A 27333-nucleotide genomic window follows, 5' to 3' on the forward strand; every position below is an offset into this window, starting at 1 on the left:
AGTGACTGCAGTGCTTTTGTTGTGTAGTGTATTTGTGTATCCTGTCAATCGTCTAATGTATGAACCTTAATTCATAACTACATTGTCTCGCCCCTTTCATGATGTTCAGCTGTTTACTACAGAAGATAAATATCTCAATTCGAGTTCAAACGTAAGATCGATGAGATCAGGATATTACAAATCTGATGAAAAGAAAGACAGTGACATTTAAACATGTGATAGTGGAACGAACTCCTGAAAGTTGTAATGGCTTTAATAGTATATTCAAGAAACACGCAAGACCATTCTCTACTTGACTTGGGATAATTTCAGAACACATGTTATACATAAATAAATTTATTTATTTTACAAATACAAAAATAAATACATACAAATCACAACAACATTTCGTAATGAAATCAGGTTCAATCTCCCACTCAGTTACTGATAAACAGTACATTATTGTAAGTGGGAGAAATGATTAACTGGAATCAGATATATTACTGAGATAAGCCGAGCATTCCCTTCGGTTGGTTCCTGAGGTTACGAGATAATTTTAGCTTACTCAGTATTTGTATTACAAGTAAAATAATTTACACAGTACACTTTTTCGCGCTGGGGTCTCACACCATGTAAATGTCGCAGTTACACTCTCTTACCACATCATTATAGACACCTTTCCAGTAGTTTTGGATGTCGTTTTCATTGGTATAAAACATTATGATACCAACAGTAAGAGGGCATATTGGTGGACAGACAGACTCTACTACTGCAGAAATAGATTTCCTACTCTAGTATTGGCATTTGTAGTTATAAGGCCAGTCACAAGCATTTATCTTGGGATTCCATATCAAACCAACTGGACATGAACCTTTGACGAGATTTCCATTGTCGCATGACCAGAATTTGGTGCAATCATTTTCGTCGGGATAAAATGTGACTGTCAGTTGTTTACCATTTGAAGTTTGCGGACACTCAGTCGGTTTACTTGGCAGCAGACTTTGCTCCTTCTTATCGTAAGGACAGTCGTAATTATAGGGCCAGTCACAAGAGTCTACATTGGGATTCCACACCAAGCCATCAGTACATGAGCCATTGTAAAGGTTTCCATTGTCACACTCCCAGTACTTGGTGCAGTCATCTTCATTAGGGTAGAAGGTAATGTTCATTGCCACACCTGGAATTCGTTCTGGACATACTGGTGGGTCTGCGCGAGACTGCAGTTGGGGAACCTCAGCCGGCAGCAGACTTTGCTCCTTGTTATCGTAAGGACAGTCGTAATTGTATGGCCAGTCACAAGAGTCCACATTGGGATTCCACACCAAACCATCAGTACATGAGCCATTGTAAAGGTTTCCGTTGTCACACTCCCAGTACTTGGTGCAGTCATCTTCATTAGGGTAGAAGGTAATGTTCATTGCCACACCTGGAATTCGTTCTGGACATACTGGTGGGTCTGCGCGAGACTGCAGTTGGGGAACCTCAGCCGGCAGCAGACTTTGCTCCTTGTTATCGTAAGGACAGTCGTAATTGTATGGCCAGTCACAAGAGTCCACATTGGGATTCCACACCAAACCATCAGTACATGAGCCATTGTAAAGGTTTCCGTTGTCACACTCCCAGTACTTGGTGCAGTCATCTTCATTAGGGTAGAAGGTAATGTTCATTGCCACACCTGGAATTCGTTCTGGACATACTGGCGGGTCTGCGCGAGACTGCAGTTGGGGAACCTCAGCCGGCAGCAGACTTTGCTCCTTGTTATCGTAAGGACAGTCGTAATTGTATGGCCAGTCACAAGAGTCCACATTGGGATTCCACACCAAACCATCAGTACATGAGCCATTGTAAAGGTTTCCGTTGTCACACTCCCAGTACTTGGTGCAGTCATCTTCATTAGGGTAGAAGGTAATGTTCATTGCCACACCTGGAATTCGTTCTGGACATACTGGCGGGTCTGCGCGAGACTGCAGTTGGGGAACCTCACCCGGCAGCAGACTTTGCTCCTTGTTATCGTAAGGACAGTCGTAATTGTATGGCCAGTCACAAGAGTCCACATTGGGATTCCACACCAAACCATCAGTACATGAGCCATTGTAAAGGTTTCCATTGTCACACTCCCAGTACTTGGTGCAGTCATCTTCATTAGGGTAGAAGGTAATATTCATTGCCACACCTGGAATTCGTTCTGGACATACTGGCGGGTCTGCGCGTGACTGCAGTTGGGGAACCTCACCTGGCAGCAGACTTTGTTCCTTCTTATCGTAAGGACAGTCGTAATTATATGGCCAGTCACAAGAGTCCACGTTGGGATTCCATATCAAGCCATCAGTACACGAGCCGTTGTAAAGGTTTCCGTTGTCACACTCCCAGTACTTGGTGCAGTCGTCTTCATTTGGGTAGAAGGTAATGTTGAGTGTCACGCCCGGGATCCGCTCAGGACATACTGGCGGGTCAGCCAGTGACTGCTGGTGGGCACCCAGAGCCGCTGCCGCCAAAACCAAGAGCACCGCTAAGCCTGTGAAAACTAAACAAATTATACTTTATTAGAAAAGTGCGAAGGGGAAAGCTATAAGTAAAGTAATGTCTTGCACTGTAAACAAATTGAGAGTGAGTAAAAGAATGGATATCCAATTCATATTGACTGAGTATTGTCAGCTTGAGTAATGTAAGTCGTGAGATTCATTAAAATTTATGGCACCATTGAGCACGAAGGTAAGATTTCAGCTCCATTCCATGAAGAGTCCATACATATTACAAAAATGTGTTATTGATTTCAATCAAACTTGGTACCCATATCCGTCACTGTCAGTTAACAATCACTTTGGGGTAAGAAGCACCTACCTATCAAAGTTCTGTAGATACGACTTCATAAACAATATGATGCGTGTGAAACGGCGGCATCGAGCATGACGTTTAAATATATTACTTTTGTGGTGCCAGAAGGTATGAATTCATAAACGCTAACATGCATGAAATGTGCCATGTTGTGGATGGTGTTTAAATTTATTACTTCTTTGGTGCTAATTCTATTCGCAACACATTTTGTAGACAGTATCTACACATGACTCTGAATGTACCTACAAAATTACATTGTTGCGTGACACATGAATCAGGTGACATGACATCATAAACATTGAGCTGCATGAAACAAATGCCGCTTTATGTATTATATTTTAATATGTTTATTCTTTGGTGCTAAGACATTCCTCGAGTAGAATCAACTAAAGGGAAACCATGAAGAGATATTTAAAAAATAGCGTTGTAGTTTACATGAAGCAGCTACGCTTAGTGTACGGAAGGAGACATTGCAGAGAATTTGTGTTGTGCATACCATGCTTTCTAATTTAGATACTGTACTTAAGATTTTGTACATAATGCGTATTTCTGGAGCGACCGTTTCATAATTTCAAAGGTGTTTTCACGAATGTATGGAAGTAAAATTTTGTCTAAAGAGGAAAAACAGTTAATTTTTTGTTTTCGTTTCTAACAGATAATTAGTAGAATGAATACCTGGTCAGTTCTGGGTCTGTCGGCAGGTATTTGAGGTTTATTGCTAGTTAGATTATAGTCGCGTAGTATGTTGCATGTCAAGGGATACGTGTTGTCTAGAACACCAGAACCACCGATGTGTTTCGGTATACACTCTAAGACAAAAAAAAGCACATACCAGGTATGGATTTTCTGAATGGAACGAAAATCGGTGGATGTGATGTACAAATTATTTAAATTTCATAAAAGTTGGACAATTTATACAAGAGCAAATCTTTCACAAACTAAACAACTGAATAACTTGTTGGTTCTACTCTGGGCCATTACGCAAGGAGTTATTCGGCTTGGCATTTATTGATGGAGCTGTTGGATGGCCTCATGAGGGCGATTGTGCCAAATTTTGTCTAATTGGCATGTTAGATCGTCAAAATCGCGAGATGGTGGCAGAGTCCTGGCCATAAAGCGCCAAAGGTTCTTAGATGGGGAGTGATCTGGCAACCTGGTCGGCCACATAAGATCTGGGAAGCAAAAGGACAAGCAGTAGAAACTCTCGACGTGTGAAGGCAGGCATTATCCTGCTAAAATGTAAACACACTGTTGCTTGCCATGAAGTGCAACAAAATGAGGCGTAGGATACCGTCGGTGTACCGCAGTGCTACATGTAAGGGTGTCGCGGATGTCAACCAAATGGGTCCTGCTACGAAAAGTGTTGTCGCACCAGACCATCACGCCTGGTTGACGGGCCATATGGGCCAAACGGACAGTCAACAACATCGGTGAGTGCCAAGCCGAATAACTGCTAGCATAAGTGCCAGAGGTGGACCAACGTGTTACTAGCTTTCTCAGTTTGTGAAGCTTGGTCTCTTGAAGAAGTGAACCATTTATTCTAAAAATTTCACAATTTGCGTGTCTGTTCATGTACACAACATGTACCAATTTCCGTCTCATTCGGATAATTCCTTCATGGTCAATTGTTTTCCTTTTTTGGTGTATTACAGTGTATTCTGATTAAATGGTGTGAGCTGGCTCGTGTTCGTGATATATTTTGTCAGAGAATCCGATTATAAGAATCATCGCTGCCATTTCTTGTGTCAGAAAATAAGGAACTTTGAAGTAAATCTTCGTTTACATTTTTATTACAGGAAAATTTTATCGCAGGACCCTATCACATACAACAATGAATTTATTTACTTATTCCGTTACCAGCAGCTCTAGCTAAACAAAACGTGAAGCACGAGTGCAGTGATGTGCTGAATGTAAAACTGGTGCATGACGATGCGGGTATCAAGCTATATAAAACTGAGCTCGCTATTGTCGTTTTATAGAGTTCACGTAAATCGAAATTTCTGATCTCATATAAACTGGTAACTTTATACACAAGAATCCTGAGAATTGATTCTAAATCATACGGGAGTGGATTTCGATGTATCGTAAGCACTTATCATTATTCAGTATTTCGAGAAACACTAAGCAAATTCAAGGAGAAAAATAATAACGTCCTTTGAGAAACAGTAACTATTTGGCATTCATTCAGTGTCTGGAATTAAATTTAAGAAGTTAGGTAATAGTAATTTAACTAATCTGTTCTTTTCTCCATCCAGATATCAATAGTTAAGAGAACGACTCGATAAATGAAAATTTTTAAATTTCTTTATATGTATGAACCCAGCAACTAACTTCAGTGACATTGACTTGTTTCTGTATCACTTGTAAAGGAACTGAAAATATTGTGATTTAATCGCAGAGGTGCTGAAAAATTGTTCCAGTGACACACCAGAGAAATATCTGGTAAACTTTTTATCTTTGAGAGACATAGGAACAATTTCGCCCTTCGTTTTTTATTTCTTGTATGAACGACTACTTTTTGTTCTGATGGGCTGGTGGGATGTCGTACTGTCTAATTACTAGTGTGTGTGTGTGTGGTAAATGAATGAGTTAAAAGACGCAAGATGTGTTTTGTATTATTTTCATCGCACAACAAGCCTTATTCCCATGCCTATGGAGTATTTGTGTTAAGCAGAGAAGGCGAGTTTTAGATGGAACCGAAGATCTTCAAAACGGCGCTGCTCAACAATAGAGGTACGTGATTGTGCTCTCTACTTTCCTTTCGTGGCCGCTAAAATTACTTCCGATTCGTTTTGCCGAGACATTCTGAACCTGCAATCTTCTTTTTCTTATAAACGTACTAGTCCGATGCAAAAGAAATACTCTTCGATTTAAATAATTGCCATTCTTTTACCCAGGCCACGGGGAATGATAGAACGTACGTGCCTCTACTCTGAATGTACGTTCGCAATCTCCGAGTGTGTTACGACGAAATTATTTCACAATGAAAATTTCTCATCAGACCGCAACCACTCGCACGCGAATGTACGTACCCTCTGAATGTATCTAGTCAGTCACGTTGTTCAAAAGCTTTACTTTTAATATTCAGTGGATTACATTTCCGAAATTAATTTTTGTTTATGCTGCAAATCGTACTTCACGCGAAGTATTTATTTAATAAAAAAAAAGATTCCGAATAATAGAAATAAAGAATAACAATCAAACAAATCAAACCTAAATAAACAGAAAGAGGGAACGTTACACACTGACACAGTCATTCAAAAGATAAATTCCTAAAAATCTCTTACATTTAATAGATGCATCAGCTTCCAAAGTATACGTGAACATTTGTGCAAAATTTAGAACAAAGCCTTAGGAAGTAAAAATTTAATTGATAAAGTCTAAATAATTTGGTCGAGATCTGTTCTCACCTTTATTCTGAAATATATCAGCTGATTTATAAGCGCTAAATACTTTTAAGCAGTCTTATGTGAGCATCGATTTATTAAACTATTGAGAAGAAACAATCCCTCAGTAAGGATAAGAGATTTGAATGAACTTCAGTCAACTTGCGTGTGGGATATGATATGCCACATTAAAAAGTTCAAGTTATTTATGCGAATCTGTTTTTGTAATTAATATTTCACGTGTATTTTATCATTGAGGTTTTTTAGCGCTGCTTATTAAATCATTAAATCGAATGTGAAATTGATTATCGAACAAACTATAGCATATTACAACACTCTTTCGCAATTTTAAATCATTCAGTCTTTATCCATGGCACGTTGAAATTCAAGATAAATTACACCAGACTGACATGAGCTCTATAGGCTTTTCGTCACATAGTCCAGCCAAACGGTTACTTGCCACTTGCTCTTCTAAACGAACAGAAATTGTTGATGTTAGAAATTCGTAATAAACGGGTATTAAGGTTACAAAAAGCCCTTGAAGCAATAAAATTTATCGTATGCCTCGCAACCTGTTAACTGTATAAGGGAACCATTGGAACTATAGGGCAAGAAGTTCAGATGTTCTTCATGTTTAAATCTACTTATATATTTTTCTGAATCACAAAGTTGATTGCAAACTTTCAAATTATGAAACTGCCTAAGCTAGATATTTACAGTTGCCTTTAAAAGAGGAGGCAGTGTTTACAAAATCACTAGTACAGTTCCCAGTCTCATCTGTGCTAACCGACTTTGTAAACGCAACCGATCGTTTATAAGTTGAAGAAGGTGGAAATATTATATCAGCTATTCCTATTCGAAAACGCACAGTATACTGTGTGTGATACCCACATACTGTTGACGGATAATAATAATCACTAAAGCCATAAAGACAGACGAAATAAATCAATACAACAAACACCTCTTTGTTACATAAAATGGTGGCATTACCTCTCAGTAACTACCTCCCACCCAATTTGACTTAATTCATGTTGAATATATAAAACGTGAGGGAAAATGCTACAATGAACGCTTCGGCGTATATGCAGACAAGGAAGCAAATAATAATGACAGTGACTTTATGTGAGAAACATCCTATCTGGCGAAGTTTGTAGTATTAGCTTTCCCATTGATGTAAGTTAACGTTTCGCAAGGAGATATTGAAAGCTGAATTTGCGCTACCAAAGCTTGTAGTTCAGTATAACAATCTGCTGGTTTTACACGACTCTGGTGAGAATGATAGACATATCACAGAACTCAGAGTAAGCAAATTTAACAGGTAGTTGGAGACAAGGGGAGTGTTGCAAAACGAAAATGAAAAGTTATGAGTAACGACTCTCGAAGAGAAAAGCATATCAAAAGAATGGTAGACTTACCTTTCATTACCACTGAGAGCTCGGCTGTGATCAGTGTCTCAGCAAAACTTACTTGATCCCTCCAGGATGCTGCATCTTTATACCCGGTCACACTGGCGTCATACCTCTTTCAGAGACCTTTCGAAAGCAATTGAGATAACGAGTTATCTGAAGAGATTCAACGCCGATTGCAGCGCCAAGATTGCTACGTGACTGCATATTGTATGATATCGGATTTATAAGAGATTAGCATATTATCTGATTTTTTCCCCAACAATCACTTTTGAAGAAATACAGGCTGCGTCTTGAATACTCTGCACACTGTTATAACTGATGTAGGAGTACAGAAGGATAGAGTGGAACTTCACAATGTGTAGTATGTACTAATCAAGAGCATCGCGAAATAAATGTTGCAGAAACACAGAATCAACAGCTAATATCATTTTCTTGTTTATTTAAGTACAATCCAGGTTTCAGTCTTTTGTGCCATTTTCAAATGTTTCGTTGTATGTCTTTATCATCTTCGTCAGGTCACTGAACATACCGTCAAGCTCAAAGCTGACCGCAAATTAAGAAAAAATATTGGCTCCTCACGAAATGCCATATGTAAAATCACTATCTTGTAATAGATCAGGATGATTATTTTACATCTAGCACTTCATAGGGAACCAACATTTTTCTTAATTTATGGCCAACTTTGAACCTGACAGTATGTTCAGTAACCTGACGTAGATGTTAAAGACACAAAATGAAATATTTGAAATTGGAATAAAAGGCCGAAACCTGGCTTGTACTTAAATAAACAATAAAATAATAGGTGGTGGTGCGTTCCTTTAAAAAATACTTATGACACTTGCTCAGCAACAACAACAACAAAAAACTGTTTACGTGATATGATCTTCAGAACTTGCAAGAGTGTTCACTAGTAAAGCTATTCCGCTAATCTACTGAGATCTGTTCTGCGGAATTACTGCTGTTGAACAGGTATTTATTCAAAGAAAAACTTCAAGAGTAAATGTCATCTATTACACAAACAGATGATCCTTTTCTAAACACTCAATTCTATGTGTCTTGCAATAATGCTTTCAAAAACTTAAATTCTGTTCTCATTATGAACTATACATTTTTCCTGCCTAGAGAGTAGTTGTTTTTCTTTCACATCCCTAAGTAAATCTTTTTGCACTGCGAATACGTGGAAGACTTCACACCTAGTCTAAATGGCTGAGTGAAGCTATCGGTCAAATATTTGAACGGAGCGAAAACAAGACTCTTTATAAGCTATAGAACAGATTTTTGTAAGGTTTTTCATAGCCAAACGATGAGTGAAAGACTGACAAATGGTGAATCAAATTTACCAGAGTGCGGTTTGTTTGTGCAAACAAACAGTTATTTGCTTGAATGTAATAATGGCAATCAACGGAAACTACAGAATTAAGAGAAACTTTTTTCCGAATTTTCAGAGCCAAGCAAAGAATGGGAAATGGAAAATGGAATATAAAATTGAGCATTTTGAGTTCTAATCGCTTCAGATTGATCAGGGTAATTAAAACGCTTCATTAGTGATTTGAGGGGAAATTTAAATATTTCAAATAAAGCCATGTAAATAAATTGTACAATAATCTCAAATCAGAAAATAAATTGATCTGTATACTCTTACCAATAGTGGAATAATGAAAGATATTTATATCTGTTACGTTTCATGCTCTTTGATCAAAACTTGAAAATGAAATTTTAAATATGTTCTGATGTGATTCGTCTAAAAATAAGAAATGAAATAGTTCAGATAAACGTCTGTTGCGTCTTTGAATGATGCTCCAAATCGGGTTCAGCAAATGTGGCGCCGATTGACAATTTAAAGTTCAATATTTAAGTTAGAATCTTTCCGTTTTAAAGTGTACTCGAGGATAATTATCTAGTGGAACTTCATTCAGTGACCTCTTTAAGTAATGAACGTATAAACATCTCAACTGTTCTACACGATTTAAAGTATTATTCAGAGGGTATGGGTAGCAGTGGTCTCAGCTGGGGCCATTTGATATGGTGTTTCCATTTCCGACATTGCTCGGAGCCGAAGAATGGAATCTTTATTTTCGTTCTTTCTTGGATATTACGACCCAGCCAAAACTATGAAAGACTTGTGCGAGTCACATAAGTCGGAACAGCAATTTTTTTTTGAACTGTTCCACATATCAAAACGAGTTCTTTCTGAGTTGATATTATGCAGAGGGCCACATATTGTTTTGTAGTGGTAATGGTCTGAAAGCTGGTCTCATCTGATATAATGAAACAAACGTGGCTTTTTGAGGAATCTTATATATTTCGTAAATGAATTCAGTAGATCTTGGAAAGACATTTGCTGTGATACTGTTAATAATCACGCTGGAACCCTCCTTAAGTGAATCCCAGATATGCACTAAAATTCGAAAGCAGTTTGGACAGCGTCGACTACTGTAGTCCAAACACCGCCAGTCAGAACTCTCACGCCAGGTTCCGTCATTGTATGCAGCAAGACAGGCCTACGCTACCAACATAAAGACTTCCCATGCGACTTAGATACAGCTTCAGCTATCTTTGTTGTATACGAAATTGCAGTGCGTCAGGTAAGCTTTAGTAAGTCTATTTCAAACGTGTACGTTTCCATATTTTGTCGAACCAGCTATAGTTTTATCAAGCAGTTTTCTATTCAAACACTTCTCGTTGCTGCTTTCTTGTCAGAGGCGAAACAGATATGTTGGCCCTTCATATTTAATTCTTCATAATGAGAGACAGCTCTATTAAAGAAAAAAAAGAACCTACTGTTTCTTAGATTTGTCAAAATTATCGCAAAGTGTCGTTACTTGGAGACGTCTGAATACTTCTTAAAAACAACACTTGATATCGGACAAATTGGTGTACAGATAAAACTCGAGCTTTTAAATTAACGAAAAATACTTAAGTAAATTAAATGTTCTATTCAGACCGACTGATGATGTCACCCACAAAATAGACACCTTTCCTAACGGAACGTACTTTTAGACTTTACTTAAATATGTGCCCAACGTGTTTACCGTCGACTATAAGGCACATTTGTCATTTCTGTTCGAGAGAGAGATGCACAGATCATGCTGTTGTTTGCTTCGCTATTCGACGACGCATATCGTTTGACGTAGTTGGGGCTTCGTGATACATTGCATCTTTCAGTGCTGTCCATAGATAGAAGTCAATAGGAATCAAATCATGGGACCTAGCCGGCCACTGTACTCTGTACTGCAACATTCCGTCGCATCCTACTGTTAGTATTGGCATTCCAACATGGAAAGATTGAGCTGGGCAGCCTTCCGTGTCGCTTACACAAACAGGTAGAATGTTCGTAATATAGTGTGCATACATATACCCATTCAAAACTTCTAGAATGGAGTAACGTCTCGCAAGGCAAATTCATACGACTCCATGCCGTACATCTACGTTCCACGGTCGTTGGTTATATACCTGACGAAACCACTGCGCATTTTCAACTGCTCCGTGTTACATTCCATGTAAATCGTACATTGCTGTAGTTTTTAAACGTTACTTCGTCGGTAATGAGCACATCTTGAGAAACATAGAGTCGCGTCCCACACATCGCAGACCAAACAGACAAAATTCTACACCACGTGATGTCCTCCGAGTGCCTGATGTATTGATAGATGATAAGGGTGGAATCTGCCGACGTGAGATGCGAATGGCTTCGTCTGGTTGATCTCGAATACCTTAGCAATACGTCTCGAGCCACCATGCATACTGATACGCATCATAGCCGGAACAGCTTCGTCATTTGCTCTGTCGGTTGCAGCCTTCATCCTCGTCCTCTTGAGGTTAAAACTGTCTGTTCACATTAATGACCTAATAATTCGTGCACGTGCCTGGTGCGAGGGACAGTGGCTATCAGAGTAGCCGGCCGGAGTGGCCGAGCGGTTCTAGGCGCTTGAGTCTGGAACCGCGGGACCGCTACGCTCGCAGGCTCGAATCCTGCCTCGGGCATGGATGTGTGTGATATCCTTAGGTTAGTTAGGTTTATGTAGTTCTAAGGTCTAGGGGACTGATGACCTGAGATGTTAAGTCCCATAGTGTTCAGTGCCATTTGAACCATTTGAACAGTCCCTGCTCGTAGTTCTTCAGTGCAGAAAACAGTCAAACGGCTTGATACAACGACATAACCTACCATGAGCGTGTTGACAACGGAACGGCCGACTCCGGTCTCTTGCCTTCCAGTTTTACAATGTACTCTATAAGACAAAAAAAATAAAAAAAGACGCACCACGAAGGAATTATCCGAATGACACAGAAGTCAGTAGATGCGATGTACACTCAGACAATCTAATGACTACACTTTCTGAAATATTGAATGATTTATTCAAGAGAAAGTGCCACGTAAATTGGACAAGTCAGTATCACGTTGGTCCACCATTGGCCCTCATGCAAGCAGTTATTTTTTTGGCATTGATTGATAGAGTTGTTGGATGTCCTCCTGCGGAATATCGGGCCAAATTCTGTCCAGATGGTTAGATCTTTAAAATCCAGAGGTGGCTGGAGGGCCGTGCCGATAATCCTCTGAACGTTCTCAGTCTGTGAGAGGATCGGTAACCTTGATGACGTATGTATGGCTTGACAAGCACGATGACGGACAGTAGAAGCTCTGACCGTGCGTGGGCGGGCATTATCTTTCAGAAATGGAACCCCAGCATGGATTGTCATGTAGGACAACGAACAGGAGCTTAGAGTATCGTCGACATACTGGTTAGGTGTAAGGATGCCGTGGATGACAACCACAGCTTTCCCACTATGAGATGAAATGACATCCCTGACCATCACTCCTGGCTGCCGGGCTGTACGATGAGCAAGTGCGATGCTGATATCCAGCTGTTCCAAGGATGGCTCTAGAGGAGTTTTCATTGGTCATCGTGGCTACTTCAAAATGTTCAGATGTGTGTGAAATCTTATGGGACTTAACTGCTAAGGTCATCAGTCCCTAAGCTTACACACTACTTAACCTAAATTATCCTAAGGACAAACACACACACCCATGCCCGAAGGAGGACTCGAACCACCGCCGGGACCGGCCGCACAGTCCATGACTGCAGCGGTGGCTACTTCGAAGCGGGTCTCATCACTAAAGCAACTCTAATCCAGTCAATGAGATTGCAGGCCGAATGTGCCCGATACTACTGCAAATGAGTTTGCAAATGTACAGAGATCAATGGCAGTTGGCGCAAGGGGCTCCCTTTCTTTGATGCGTCTATTATCGTCCTCCACTGAGCACCAGTTGTACGTTTGTTCGGTGATGATGATGAGTTCACGGTTCTGAGTGCCTCTCTGACGATTCCTCGTTCGTCACGTTTTGTCTTCTCTCTAGGTCGACTGCTTACTTCTTGTCGCTGTGTACGGAGTAGTTCACCCATTCCCACCAACATCGTGGAACGGAATCATCGTTCCTATCCAAATGTCGAGTGATTCGCCTATTATTCCAACTGTCATCTTTGAACAACTACACGTCCTCTCTCAGATGCTGACATCTTCGTATATTGCTCACGCGCGTGTCTGCGAGGCATAGTTGCTATCCCATTGTGTACAAGGGATGAAATTCGAAAAGACTTTAGGCCATGGTTTCGACGTGTCCCCTGTTTACCATCTCTGCTAGCTGCACCGTGACATTGTCCTGAAACGTCACACATTCATTTATCTACGGAACAAACCAAGTGAGACTTGTGGTTACTCTTACTTTAGGTATTTTGGCTATGTGTGGCTCTGTTTGAAAAGAATGGTTCGAAAATGTCCTAGGATCGAGGTGCACACCTCTGGTTCCATGCACAGCAGTTAACTCACTGCAAATTATAACCTGTAGCTGTGATCCTGCAGTCAAGTGGTCAGTGGGTTGGCTATAATTGCGAATTAAAAAAAGTATAGAAAATATTAAATACAAGATACATGAGTAATTAATACAAAGGGCGTTATTCTAGGGTCAGATATTGACGTACACATAAGAGATTTCAATTGAATTATGTTTATGCAAGAACTATATCTCAAATAACTGGAAACTGGTCCTATGACAACCATTTATTACAAATAGAATGATATCCTCACCAAATGCAGTGAAGTTGCTTTAAGAGCAGTATATTTTAGCTGCTGTTCACGGCCCAGAATCTATCACTTACACTACCGAAAAACATACATTCCCACAGGCAGGTCAGCTTTCTTCAAGTTCAAATTTAAAGTTCTTTAGTGACCATTCCTCACCCACGATCTACTATCTACATGACCAGTTACATACTATATCACAGGCAGTTCTGTCTTCTTCAACAATTCGCGTAGAACAGAATCTCTCCTTTGAACACACCCCTCAAAAAGTGTCTATCTCCGTTTGACTGCAGCAGTGGTCCACCACTGTCTGCTTCTCCATCGTCTGAAGCCTGTCCCAACAAAAATACACCGTTCTTCTGTTGTAAACATTTACTTTGTAAACATGCCTACCCTAACATTCACAATAAATACAAATAAAGGTATGTTCACAAACAAATAGGCTACGATTCTTGCACCAGTGCACTCACATTGAAAGGCAACAAAGTGTCCCTCAAGAAACAGTAACTATGTATGAAACTTCCTGGCAGATTAAAACTGTGTGCCCGACCGAGACTCGAGCTCGGGACCTTTGCCTTTCGCGGGCAAGTGCTCTACCATCTGAGCTACCGAAGCACGACTCACGGCCGGTACTCACAGCTTAACTTCTGCCAGTATCTCGTCTCCTACCTTCCAAACTTCACAGAAGCTCTTCTGCGAAACTTGCAGAACTAGCACTCCTGAAAGAAAAGATATAGCGGAGACATGGCTTAGCCACAGCCTGGGGGATGTTTCCAGAATGAGATTATCACTCTGCAGTTGGCAGAGCACTTGCCCGCGAAAGGCAAAGGTCCCGAGCTGGAGTCTCGGTCGGGCACACAGTTTTAATCTGCCAGGAAGTTTCATATCAGCGCACACTCCGCTGCAGAGTGATAATCTCATTCTGGAAACATTCCTCAGGCTGTGGCTAAGCCATGTCTCTGCTATATGCTTTCTTTCAGGAGTGCTAGTTCTGCAACGTTCGCAGAAGAGCTTCTGTGAAGTTTGGAAGGTAGGAGACGAGATATTGGCAGAAGTAAAGCTGTGAGTACCGGCCGTGAGTCGTGCTTCGGTAGCTCAGTTGGTAGAGCACTTGCCCGTGAAAGGCAAAGGTCCCGAGCTCGAGTCTCGGTCGGGCACACATTTTTCTTCTGCCAGGAAGTTTCATATCAGCGCACACTCCGCTGCAGAGTGATAATTTCCTTCTGGAGTAACTATGTATGCTTGATACAACAGTCTTCTGGTTCTCTTTTCAGTGCTTGTATCAGCTGACACATGTGATTGACCACTTTTAAATCTCTGCAGTTTTTACGTTGAAACGCTAAAGAAACTGGTGTAGGCTGCTTTCGTTGAAGCTTATATAAGACAAGTGTCTCGTGCTGTTGTTAGCTCAGTTACTGCTGTTACAATTACAGGTTATCAAGATTTAAGTGAGTTTAAACGTGCTGTTATAGTCGGCGCACAAGCGGTGGGACACAGCATCTCCGAGGTAGCGATGAAATGTTGATTGTCTCGTACCACCATTTCACGAGTGTACCGTGAATGTCAGGAATCCGGTAAAACATCAAATCTCCCACATTGCTACGGCCGGGAAAAGATCCTGCGAGACGGGACCAACGACGACTGAAAAGAATCGTTCAGCGTGACAAAAGTGCAACCCTTCCGCAAATTCCTGCAGATTTCAGTGCTGCGGTATCAACAAGTGTCAGCGGGCGAAACAGTCAACGAAACATCATTGATATGGGCCTTCGAAGCCGAAGGCCCACTCATGTACCCTTGATGACTGTATTCCGCCAAATTCGGATCTACATCTGTCTGTGTTAACATTTTCTCATTTCTCAGCTGCCGATGTCACTTTATATTATGACCGACAGTCTAATACATTGCTTTCACATTCATCCTTCTGCATCCACTCCTTGTTCATGTTTTCATCAAGAGCCATTGATTCACTTAAATCAAGAGAAATAACATTAGTGCACTAATTCCTTCGTCCAAGATAAGTATGTCTGTAACTTCAACTTTCGCAACTTCAGCACTTAAAAAATATCTTTATCTCTTTAACAATATGGCACCCGCTTAACAATATCCGCCGATACATATTAAATTTCAACACAAGCTACCGAGACCATCGCTGTACCATCTTCAAGGGTTTTGTTTTAGACAGAAATTGTAATTTTGGTAATATTTAGGATCTCACACGGAAAAGTAACGCTTCAATAGTGTATCAGTAACAGTGGGCAGCATCTCTGTGAAAAAGGTTGCACTGCGACAGACTTTTAGTAGAACCTTTGCTTTTGATTGGAGTGCAGTCTTGGCGAGAGACAGGAGTCGAGTGGTATTCCGTGATGGAGTACGATTTGTTTAGGCCATGCTGTGTGCTGGCAATAATTTTATTATATTATTTTTCATTTATAGAGAGACATTCTGTAAATTCATTCAGAAGACTTCAAAAAGTACGGTAATAGCGCATTTGCTATGATACCCAAATGTAGCAATTAATTTTGTCAGGGATTTAGAATTGGGGATTTTTATGATAACGTAAGAGTGTGTAGTTTTCTGATCTTTCTTCAAAGATGGATATCATGTATGTTTGTAACAAGTAAAGAGAATTTGTTCCGCTTTTCCACTATTAATGTAAACTAAATTACAAATGTTCCAATGTTAAAATATTTTGTCTTAGTGATGTATAGTTTTGTTAACACTGTTACTTTATTCTTTTTCCATCAATCAGGATTCATATCTTCTTTTCAGGATTCACATGAATAAATTTGATTCTCTGACTTCCTCAGAAACAGAACTTACATTTGCATTGATCATTGCAATAATGAGATTTATCAGCACAGAAGTTTTGTGCATCTCTGTATAGTTTAAAGCATGGACTGCACATTGTGTTGCTAGTAGTCTGAATTCTTATTTTTTAACCAGCATAATAGCAGCAGTAGCTTCAGCAGTTTTGAAACAGCAGCAGCACAGCATTTATTCATTGCGCAAACAGTTAGGCCATTTGTAATTTGTGTGTGATGCAACTGACATTTCAACAATGACATCCTTTTCAAACAGGGCATTTTTGGTAGTTACTTATATTTCATATTTTTCTTACATTCAGATTGCTTGTGCTATTCCTAATATGACAGTTTTCTTAAATTTGACAGAACTTACTTAACTCCCACCACGAGCATTGCAGTGCACAGTTTAGTGTTGCGTTTCTGCTTATTGTTTGCATTGTTGATCACTTTTCAACAATTACGAGATTACGTACGAAGTAATATAAGAGATTAACTGTTTCTCTAATCACAAGTTTAATGTCACATTACCACACAGACAGACCGCTACGGTCGCAGGTTCGAATCCTGCCTCGGGCATGGATGTGTGTGATGTTCTAAGGTTAGTTAGGTTTAAGTAGTTCTAAGTTCTAGGGGACTGCTGACCTCAGGTGTTAAGTCCCATAGTGCTCAGAGCCATTTGAACCATTTGAACCACACAGACAAAATACCAGTAAATATAACTATACATTATCATACAGCCTAATCTAAGTAGCCACTTTCATTCTTCGCAAATATCTTCATATTTATCCATCCATACACCACAAAATTCACGTACAATGTGCGAGATTACAGCTAAGCCGTCTTCACACATAGCTTTACCTACTTCTGCCAATACAAAATCATCTACACTACTTTCACCTCCTGAGCTACAGTTCTTGCTACTGCCTAGTGCAGGGGTGGCCAAGATTTTGTCTTGCCAGCTGGTCCTGGGCCCGAGAGCCAAAACGCGCCCGTTTTCCCCACAAACACGCCACGCTGGCTTTGGGGTGGAGAGGGAAGCTGGGAAAACTGCGAACGCGGTACCTTTAAATGGCTGTGCAGTCACACTGCATACGTTCTAGTTTTATTCAAATTTCTCAACATGACAGAACACAAACAAAATAAATTTTCAGTGTTATTTAATTATTACTGTTTCGCAGAAATAATAATATAATTATGATCTGGTGCTAACTGTCGGCATACGGATAGACGCAGACAATTTCACAGAGTTCCTAAGTAACATTGCCACGTAGTTGTAACTTACTTAGTTTCATAATCGAGACAAGATCTTTCACACAAACACGTGCGTCGAAATATTGTAGCACTTTCGCAACCTGATTATGGACACTTGGTAAATCTATCTCAGGAAAGCAATATAGGCGTCTTGGACAGTTTTAACGTAAAAATATTTGTCGTTAAAAGTAGGATTACCTTGCAGGTCAGTCAAACACATCCGCCCATGCACAGGGGCACTTGCAACTGAAACAGCAAACGGTCTCAAAAACATCTCGGAAACAGATGTGAGGCTACGACACAAAGGAATTACAGACATTGGCTCCGAGTGGGCATTGATTGAAATCAATGGGGAAAGTTGAAAATCTGTGCCGGACTGGGATTGACAGTGTCCTCAAAACCCTTATAATACTACACTTGTAATTCTTTGGAGGACAGAATGAACTCATAAAACGTCTCGTTTTCTTTAACGCTAGTGAGCTTAGTGAAGTGTAACGTCTTTGTCAGAATGTGCCCCCTTTACAACGCGCTTTCCTTTTTAACTGGATCCCCAGTAATCAGAAAGAACTTATCTTAAAGTGACTTACTGTGGGCACTGTGCAGTCAAGTTTACTTAAAATGCGTATCCTGCAATCGACACTGGGTGTTCTAATTTTCGTTCCAACACTCCTTTTTCCTTCACAAATTCACCAATAGCGAATTTAAATCGAATTATTGTTTTAGAGATGCCCCTTGACTTAATCAGCCAAGCGACGATATATAGCTAGACTGCCTCATTTTATTCAAACAGGCAGTGGACCTGTGAAGGTCCTTCATGCAGCGAGCAAACAGCGAAGGGTTAACAGCGCTGACATCAAGGTTCTGCCCAGCTCAGAAAGTATCTCCGACCGACATGAGCCACACCGCAATGCCAAATGAAATTTTGCGCTATCGCGGGTACTCCCGAGAACGACCGAGGAGAGTCGTCTGACGAGCCGGGTCTTGGGCAGCACGTGGCACACACGTGGGAATCGAAAGGGGAAAGAAAGGGAGAGGATGAAGAAGAAATAATTTAACGGACGACGTCACGGATGCATTAACCCACCATCTGTCACTGACATTTGCCAAAATGGCATGGCAGAGAAATGGGAACAGGTGAGGAAGAAGTAGAAGATGAAGAAGTTAGGGAAAATTGCGACACCTACGTGAAACTGAAGAAAGAAGCACAAGACAGAGAGATTGTTAAATATCGCAAAGCAGAACCATTACTGCTGATGACGATGGAGGAAACTTGCATGAGCACATGATTACACAAGTTGCTTCATACATGAGCATGTGTCATGTGACACTGATAGACGCTACATGGGGGATATCTATTAACATTTTGGTGCTGTAGATTCAGGCTAGTGTAACGACATCCACTTCATCTCCTCCAGTAAGTGAATAGAAACATGGGAAATATCTGATCATACTTGTGCACGGGAGCTTTGCGGACACATACGTTGTAAGTAGGCTGTTTAGGTTTTTATGTAGGTAACGCCATGTAGCGCTCTATATGATAATTACTGGCTGTGCTGTGTGCAGTCTGTGGCTGGTTTGCATTGTTGAAATATTCGCTATTGTAGTGTTCGGCAGTTGGCTGTTAACATGGGGGATATCTATTAACATTTTGGTGCTGTAAATTCAGGCTAGTGTAACGACATTCACTTCATCTCCTCCAGTAAGTGAATAGAAACATGGGAAATATCTGATCATACTTGTACACGGGAGCTTTGCGGACACATACGTTGTAAGTAGGCTGTTTAGGTTTTTATGTTGGTGACGCCATGTAGCGCTCTATATGATAATTACTGGCTGTGTTGTGTGCAGTCTGTGGCTGGTTTGCATTGTTGAAATATTCGCTATTGTAGTGTTCGGCAGTTGGCTGTTAACGGCGCGTAGCGTTGCGCAGTTGGAGGTGAGCCGCCTGCAGTGGTGGATGTGGGGAGAGAAATGGCGAAGTTTTGAGAGTGGATGAGCTGGACGTGTGTCTATCAAGAGAGTAAATTTGTAAGACTGGATGTCATGAACTGATATATATACACTATTAAGGTAAATATATTGTTTGTTCTCTATCGAAATCTTTCATTTGCTAACTATGCCTATCAGTAGTTAGTGCCTTCAGTACTTACAATCTTTTATTTAGCTGGCAGTAGTGGCGCTCGCTGTATTGCAGTAGTTCGAGTAACGAAGATTTTTGTGAGGTAAGTGATTCATGAAAGGTATAGGTTATTGTTAGTCAGGGCCATTCTTTTGTAGGGATTTTTGAAAGTCAGATTGCGTTGCGCTAAGAATATAGTGTGTCAATTTAATGTCGATCAGAATAAGTAAAGAGCGAAATGTCTGAATATGTTCATTTCTGCTCAGCTGTTTGAAAATCAAATAAAGTAAGTTTACCAGCACAGTAATTCAATAATTTTTCTAAGGGGACGTTTCAACGTCATCCGTGATATTTTAAGTAAGGTGAATGAAAAAGGTAAAACAATGCAGGAGTTTACATGCCGTGTCGTAGCTACCACGTTTTCTCGTTTATTAATAAGTTTACTAGGGCTTTTCATCCGCTCTTTTCTTCTGACGAATATGCCCGATTGAAAGCCGTACGTAAAATGCGTATTTTTAAGGAATTACTGTTGTCGTTTGTGTCTGGTCTTCGCACTCACGTTTTTTTTGCTTGATAATGTAGCGGCGTTTAGTTGCCTTTCATCCACATGTTCATTTTTGCTGAGCAAATGCAGTAACGGTTTTTCATATTCATGACGCCACTAACGAGCGCTCGCGCGCCACGCAAAGACTACTCGCAGAAAGGTTTTGCAAAATGTGCTCACCATTAGCTTCTGGGGTCCTCTGGTACACAAGCGGCCCCGGTCTGCGGCAACATCCGGCTACAAACAAGGCTCGTAAAGGCGCTGGCGCCAGGAAGTCGCAGATGCACACGCGGCATCCGCGAGACAACCCCTCAGCTGCTGCCGCCGCGGCTCGGCTCTTAATGTCGTGGGGCAGTCTGAGAGCTCGTGGTTACAGCCCACGTTTTCAGGGCGTGACGAACGTTTGCTGCGCGGGAGGAGGATTCAGAACATCACGCCAGCTACATCAAGGCCACCAGCACGTGCACCGTCTCTCACAGACACAGGCACGTGCCAACGATGTCTCGCTCTACACTTGATTCACGTGATTTATCAGTTTCTCGTTTTGTAAATGTTCACGAGGATATTGTCTATACCTACGTTTACAGCTACACTCTTGAAATCATCTTACGGTGTCTTGTGGAGGGTACTTCAAGTATAGTTATTGAAACAAGCAGCTAATGAAGATAGTTGTTCCAACTTTAAATGGGAGATATGTACCAAATTTATGAAATACCAGAATCACCGTACCTGTAGTCAATATATTTTATTTATGCTTCAATACATAAACGTCATTCTTGCTTCTAGTAAACAGGTTACACTTCCAAACACATCGCCATTTCTCAACAACGTAATGTAAACGGCCGATTTACTTATAATTTAACTGAGAAGCACGCCACCTTATATCTGTTATTACACTTGTAAAATTAATTATTGTATTTCCTTTATATTTGTTAGTTAATTATGAATAATGTTTTCTTAAAGTAAAAAATATGTAATTGTGTAGTTAAATAATTATCGTTTTCAGCTCAAAAGTAGTGCAAACATCATTCCATTCAGAGTTTTATTGATCATACATTTACAATACCAGAATTGACCCACAATTGCGTTTTTTTCTTGTCGGATTTGTAAAAAAATTTATTTCCCAAAGACCTTCATTATAGAGACATGCTGCTTTAAGATACTGCAACTATCTCTGCATTGACTGAAATGACCAAAATGTAGAAGCATTATTCTTAGTTCAGTAAAAAAGAGTAATAGAGTAATCGAAGTAAAAAACATAATTTTATCAAAGGTACTATGATTTAGAAACGAGACATTAAATAACGAACTCCACAGGAGCCAAGTGAAATTTATGGATTAGTCTCTCCCTTAAGAGGCGATTTTAAATTGACTGGAGTGATATAGACATTACACTGTCCACTCGTTTCTCTGTTACAGAATACCAAGGTCCTTTTGAGAAATTCCGCGGTAGTAAGTCAAATAAAACGTTGTCTGCTACATCTAAATGATAACGTTGCACCACACTACATTAAGGTTCATTTTTAAGCTCGCTATTTTGCTCACAAAGTGTGTTATCTTTAGGTTCTTGTCAGTTTACAACAGTTTAGACGTTAGCTAATGATTTAATACTTAATCGCAAAATTCTGATTCATACCTAATCAAAAACAAAGAAAATAAGCCGCTAAGAGTGAGTAAAAATTTGTTTAACACATATTTTTGGTAATATTTTGCTGGTACTGTTATCCTGAGTTTGTTTGTTTCATATTATATACACTCATTTACAGAGCATAGGGCCCCCAACAAATTCCGGGATTCATGGCAGTCTAACAGAAAATTTATTAACCACCCTGTCTCGCTGTTTTCTTTACGATCTTGTTTCATTCTCGTAAAATGTATTCACTTTATGTAAATAAGTTATATAGAACTGCAACCAGTCGCGTTTTTGAATAATTATGTTTTATTCCATGAACCGGTTTTCGAAACTTTTCAGGTTCATCTTTAGATGGTTTCAGGAAATTACATCATTACTGCTAGCGTAGTGGTGGGTGCTGGTATAGGCGGCTATTTTCGGTTAGTGTCCATCTGTCTGCCTCCATTTTGATGTCTAGTAGTTATACCAGTACACACGCTTCCACACAAACTATATTAATTTACACTTTGACAGAGAGACGTTTCCAGCATCTTTCCGCAATGGAAAAGCATAATCTGTATTCAATTTATTTGCAAGAAACTGCTAAATCATTTTTACAGAGAGCGATGGAGCATTAAAAGAACAATGTCAGTTAAGGACACGAGAAAATAATTGCAATTTAATGTCGCCACAGCAATTCATTTAGGCAAAATTTATGCTCGGTTTCCAAAAAATGGTTCAAATGGCTCTGAGCACTATGGGGCTTAACTTCTGAGGTCATCAGTCCCCTAGAACGTAGAACTACTTAAACCTAACCAACCTAAGGACATCACACACATCCATGCCCGAGGTAAGATTCAAACCTGTCACCGTAGCGGTCGCGCGGTTCCAGACTGTAGAGCCTAGAATGGCTTTGCACCACGGCCGGCTGCTCGGTTTCAAATGTGCTCTCTTAGTACAAGTGCAAAATCAGTTTCAAATACCTGGCCAAAATTTGGTCTTGTTCAGTCAGTGGGGTCTGAATTGTAGTCACCAAGAGCGTAGCCACGATTTGAGCTGGAAGTAGGGTGGGTGCGAATTTTCGGCTGGGGGTGGGAGGTGGGGGCAAGCAGTTCAAATGAAATTAGCTTTTTGTACAGCAGAAGGATGGAGGAAATGAAATACAATTTCTTACTACAAAAACTCAAATCGTTTGAAACCAATGTTCGTTAATAAACGTACCAATCAGACTTGTGTACTTTACTTTGCGTCAGTCAGGTGAATTTGAGATAGATGCGAGTAAATTGTATGAACACATTTATAGCTTCTAAAAATTCGCTAGCTACACTACAAAAAAATTGCGAATTTTAAGGTACAGCACTACTGGAATTTTTTATAATGCAGAGGTATATCGGGCATATACAGCTGCACGAATGTTGTTGTTGTTGAGGTCTTAAGCCCTGAGACTGGTTTGATGAAGCTCTCCGCGCTACTCTAACCTGTGCAAGCTTCTTCCTCTCCCAGTACCTACTTCAACCTACATCCTTCTGAATCTGTTTAGTGTATTCATCTCTTTGTCTCCCTCTACGACTTTTACCCCCCACGCTGCCCTCCCATGCAAGAATAACAGACACTGGTCAGGAAGTAGTTTTGGATTTAACGACAAACGCATCTTGGTACACTTGCGATAGTCAGTATCTATTACATATTCTGGCTTCCTTCTAACGGATACTGAATTGATACATCTGTGTTGCTGGCAGTGGCAGGACGCGAGTTGCTTTCGATTCTTTCTCTCAGTTTAATTTTTCGATTGGTACTTAAATACGATGCTAGTTAAAATTTCCAGTCTCTGGTTGTACCACTGCCTTTCAACTTTGACAGCTGTATCCCGTGGAAAAGCAAACAGAAGGATGTCACAGTATACTGATATAAGAAGCCACAGAGAATCTATGTTGACTTGATGGAAGTCTCCATCCTGGCCCAATGTGGGATTAGTTACCGCATGTTCAGCCCCAACTGCTGCTATATTCCGTTCATCACAAGAATAAAGCTGAGGTAAACAAACACAAACACGATGATTGGTAAGAACCCGTAGCACAAAAACGCAGGCGTTGTTACGCTCTTGAAAGTAAGTCCTACTTATGTTTAGATGTATTATTACTAAGTTACGTTAAATGAAACTTTAAGACATTCAAGTCTATTAACATCCATCAACATTTTTCTTAATCAATTTTTTGTTATGTAGTTTTTATTTCAAAAATCAGGTTTAGTGACAGCCTCTGCGCTGTTGTGCTCTGATTACCGCGTTGTTAATACGCGATATGACAATAGCTCAGGCTGCTTCCTGTTCCGTATTGAAGCACGCGTATGGAACACTGTTAAAAAGTACCGAGAAATAGGTTATTCTTAACGTTCGTCATAAATTTACGCATAAAATCAGCTTTGAAGTTTTCCGAGCGACTGTAGAAGATACAGTTGAAAAACAACTGCACATACATATGAAGTGGAATCGGTAACGTAGGTACTTGATTCCTTGCTGCAGTGCGTATCGCTGGTTCAGGTCTCGCCCCCGTCAATTTTTTTCTCGTTCAATTTGAAATACCTACATCGCGTAATTGTAAAATTCATCATCATTTTTTATGAATAATGCGCGTCTTTAGTTACATATGGCACGCGAAATTCCTGTTTTCATTTCCGACATAAATTCTCAGTTATCGATATTTTATGAAAGACTGTATATAATGGTTGCTTAAATTTAGAAAACACAACAGTTTATTTTTTGAAGGTATAAATGAAAAACTAAATACTGTTTCTTTGGACTATGTCTATTGTTTTATACCGCAGATATAAATAGGTGTCGTAGAAACATGAAAAAAACCATTTTCACAGCATCGAGCACACCATACAAATGCTACATTCTCCCGTTTGCCACTGTACCAATGCAGTATGGACACAACGGAAATCATCTGGAGCCAAGCTGAGTGATTTGGCCCGAGAAAAAGTAAGACGTACTGGTCCTAACGCATGAAACCCCTTCACATGCCGCTGTCGAATTCTGCCAGGGTATGGAATGACACATCGAAAAAGAAGAGCAGAAAATGTGGAATCTGGCTTCGTGGATTCTGTTGCTCATCGAATAATTATCAATGTAACAGATGGCAGCTCCAGTACTGTACTGTATTTCTCGGATTTGGAAGAGGAAGGAGCTAAGAGATTACAAGACGATTGACTGTAATTAATACCTTCAGTGGCTTCAGTATTCAACAGCACTGTGAAATCCCTGCAGTACACTGTTGCATCACTCAGATAAATTACCCAGTGTTTAAATTAGGAATTCTCGTCTCTCTTATTTGTAATTAGAGTAATATGTCCGGTGAGTACGAGAACATTTTATGATTTCCGGCTGGTCAGCTAATAAGCGCGCTGTAGTGCTGGAGTTTTGCCGCATATTATTTCATTCCCTTTAAAAATTAAATGAAGTTCGAAGCAATATTGTTTCTTTGCCTGTCTCTTTTTACGTCTGAACTGCTGCTACTGCTCATACCATTGCAGGCTAGTTGGACCGCTGGTTTACCTGTGCCGTCCAAGATTAATGCACCCATATAGCTATTGATCCTCCTATTATCGCTCAATCTATGTGCGTATAACATAAAATAAAACGTAATCTTATGATAATGCTTGACTGTACTGGTCACGGCTTCAGCTCCACGTCGAACGAAATCCGATGAGATTCAAGACAACGCGGAAGAATACATGGCGTAATGTTTACATAAGGTTCATTCTTATGATGAACGGAGTGTAGCAGAGCTGTAACACTATTGATACAGCATATTATGGTGTCCAGTCTGTGGCAGTGGCGACCTCTATTACACCATGGCTGAGCCTCGCACTACGCCACTTCTAGGGTCTACTCCATGACAGTGGTCAACCTGATATGTGTCATACAGCCCACTGCTACTAGACATCGTCTCTGATAGCTCCAGGACTATGGTCTGTGGCTACTACTGGTTGTGCATTGGGCTGAACTGTTGCCTTCTAAACGGGGATCAACTGCAGGCTGACTTCAGCTGACTGCAGGGGACCTACCCAGGATCGGTGGTTCTGACCTACAGCTGACCAGATGCCGAGCTACCGCTTGCCCTGTGTGCAAAACTCTGCTACCACCGACTCGCATTTGTGGGCTGTTGACACTATACCCTGCACTGTAGTCCTTGGTTCATTTTCACACTTAGGTTCTCCTTGCAGGTTGCCCCCTCCTGGCTCGTAATTGGAATCTAAGCCATCTGGTGTCAACAACTAACTATGGACGCTGCCAATGATGATGCAGACCTATCTTCACCAATGTGCTCACATCGCTTCATGACCGCTACCACCTACTCGGCTTCTTGGCTCCATGAGCAATCCACTTCTTGTGGTTGTATGCTGAGCTGAACATACACTACTAACCAGGACCAGCCTGCACCGAGGCGGGGGGGGGGGGGGGGGGTCTGATCAAAAGACGACATTTCGACTGCTGTATTGTTAGTAGTGAATAAAATGGCCATTGTTTTCTCACTGCTTCTATATTCTGTAGCAATTCAACTGGATCTACACACCTGCTGCACCACCAAAGATGCTGCATCATCATCACTAGCTCTAACAATCAAGCCATCCTAAACCGATATGAAACTGGTGTCAGGGTGGAGCAAAAAGATCACATTAAAATATGTCAGTCTCTCCCATATGGCTACTGATTGGTTCAAGAGCTAATTGCCCATGTGAGCATCTTCCTAATATGACCATGAACAATACATGGTAGAATTTGGGGGTCTTTCTTCCATCTGATAAAAAGTATTTACAGTGACATACAGCCGCAAGGGTCGTATCTCATGAAAGATAAGATGGTTAAATTGCGTGCAAGATTATTAACGATCGATTCACGCGTTAAAATACCATAAGGGACAGGGAAGTTATTGTGGGTAAAATTGGGATTCGAAGTATCTGTAACCGTTTTATGAGTGGATGGTGTGTTGTATGCAGGAGTACTCTATGCGTATGGAAAATAGACAGTGAGTGAGCAGTGCTAATCAGTGGTGATAATTTTGTGAGTGAAGACATAAGTTTCACTTTGGGATTACTGGTCGCCAGTTTAGATGTTGTTAGTGAATATAATGTACTCGGGGAATTTTGGGTACTAGACGTCAACAAGTTGCCAGTGTAACTGCATTACATACAACAGCTGAGCATTTAGAAGGAACAGAGAGAACTGAAGTGGAGAAGTTACTGCTGGAATTCAAGAACCCGTTTAATCACTGCGATCCATTATGAATAACTGCAGTGATGCAACAAGAGATTTAA

General features: G+C 40.5%; 1 protein-coding gene across 2 annotated transcripts; it reads right to left on the reverse strand.

Annotated features, from left to right (window-relative positions):
• Nucleotides 1–320: 320 nt before the first annotated feature.
• Nucleotides 321–7696, reverse strand: LOC126355823 (probable chitinase 10). 2 transcript variants are annotated; one of them, XM_050006269.1, is made up of 3 exons: nt 7616–7696; nt 2153–2503; nt 321–1654 (listed from the first exon to the last, which is right to left on the reverse strand). In XM_050006269.1, exons 1-3 carry the CDS (start codon nt 7620–7622, stop codon nt 771–773), a joined length of 1242 nt encoding a protein of 413 aa, XP_049862226.1. In that variant the 5' UTR covers nt 7623–7696; the 3' UTR covers nt 321–770. The 2 variants fall into 2 exon arrangements, with proteins under 2 accessions (XP_049862226.1, XP_049862225.1); XM_050006268.1 differs by having other exon boundaries at nt 321–1903.
• Nucleotides 7697–27333: the final 19637 nt, after the last annotated feature.

Source organism: Schistocerca gregaria, chromosome 3 (assembly GCF_023897955.1).
Source record: "Schistocerca gregaria isolate iqSchGreg1 chromosome 3, iqSchGreg1.2, whole genome shotgun sequence".
Taxonomy (NCBI): Eukaryota; Metazoa; Arthropoda; class Insecta; order Orthoptera; family Acrididae; genus Schistocerca; species Schistocerca gregaria.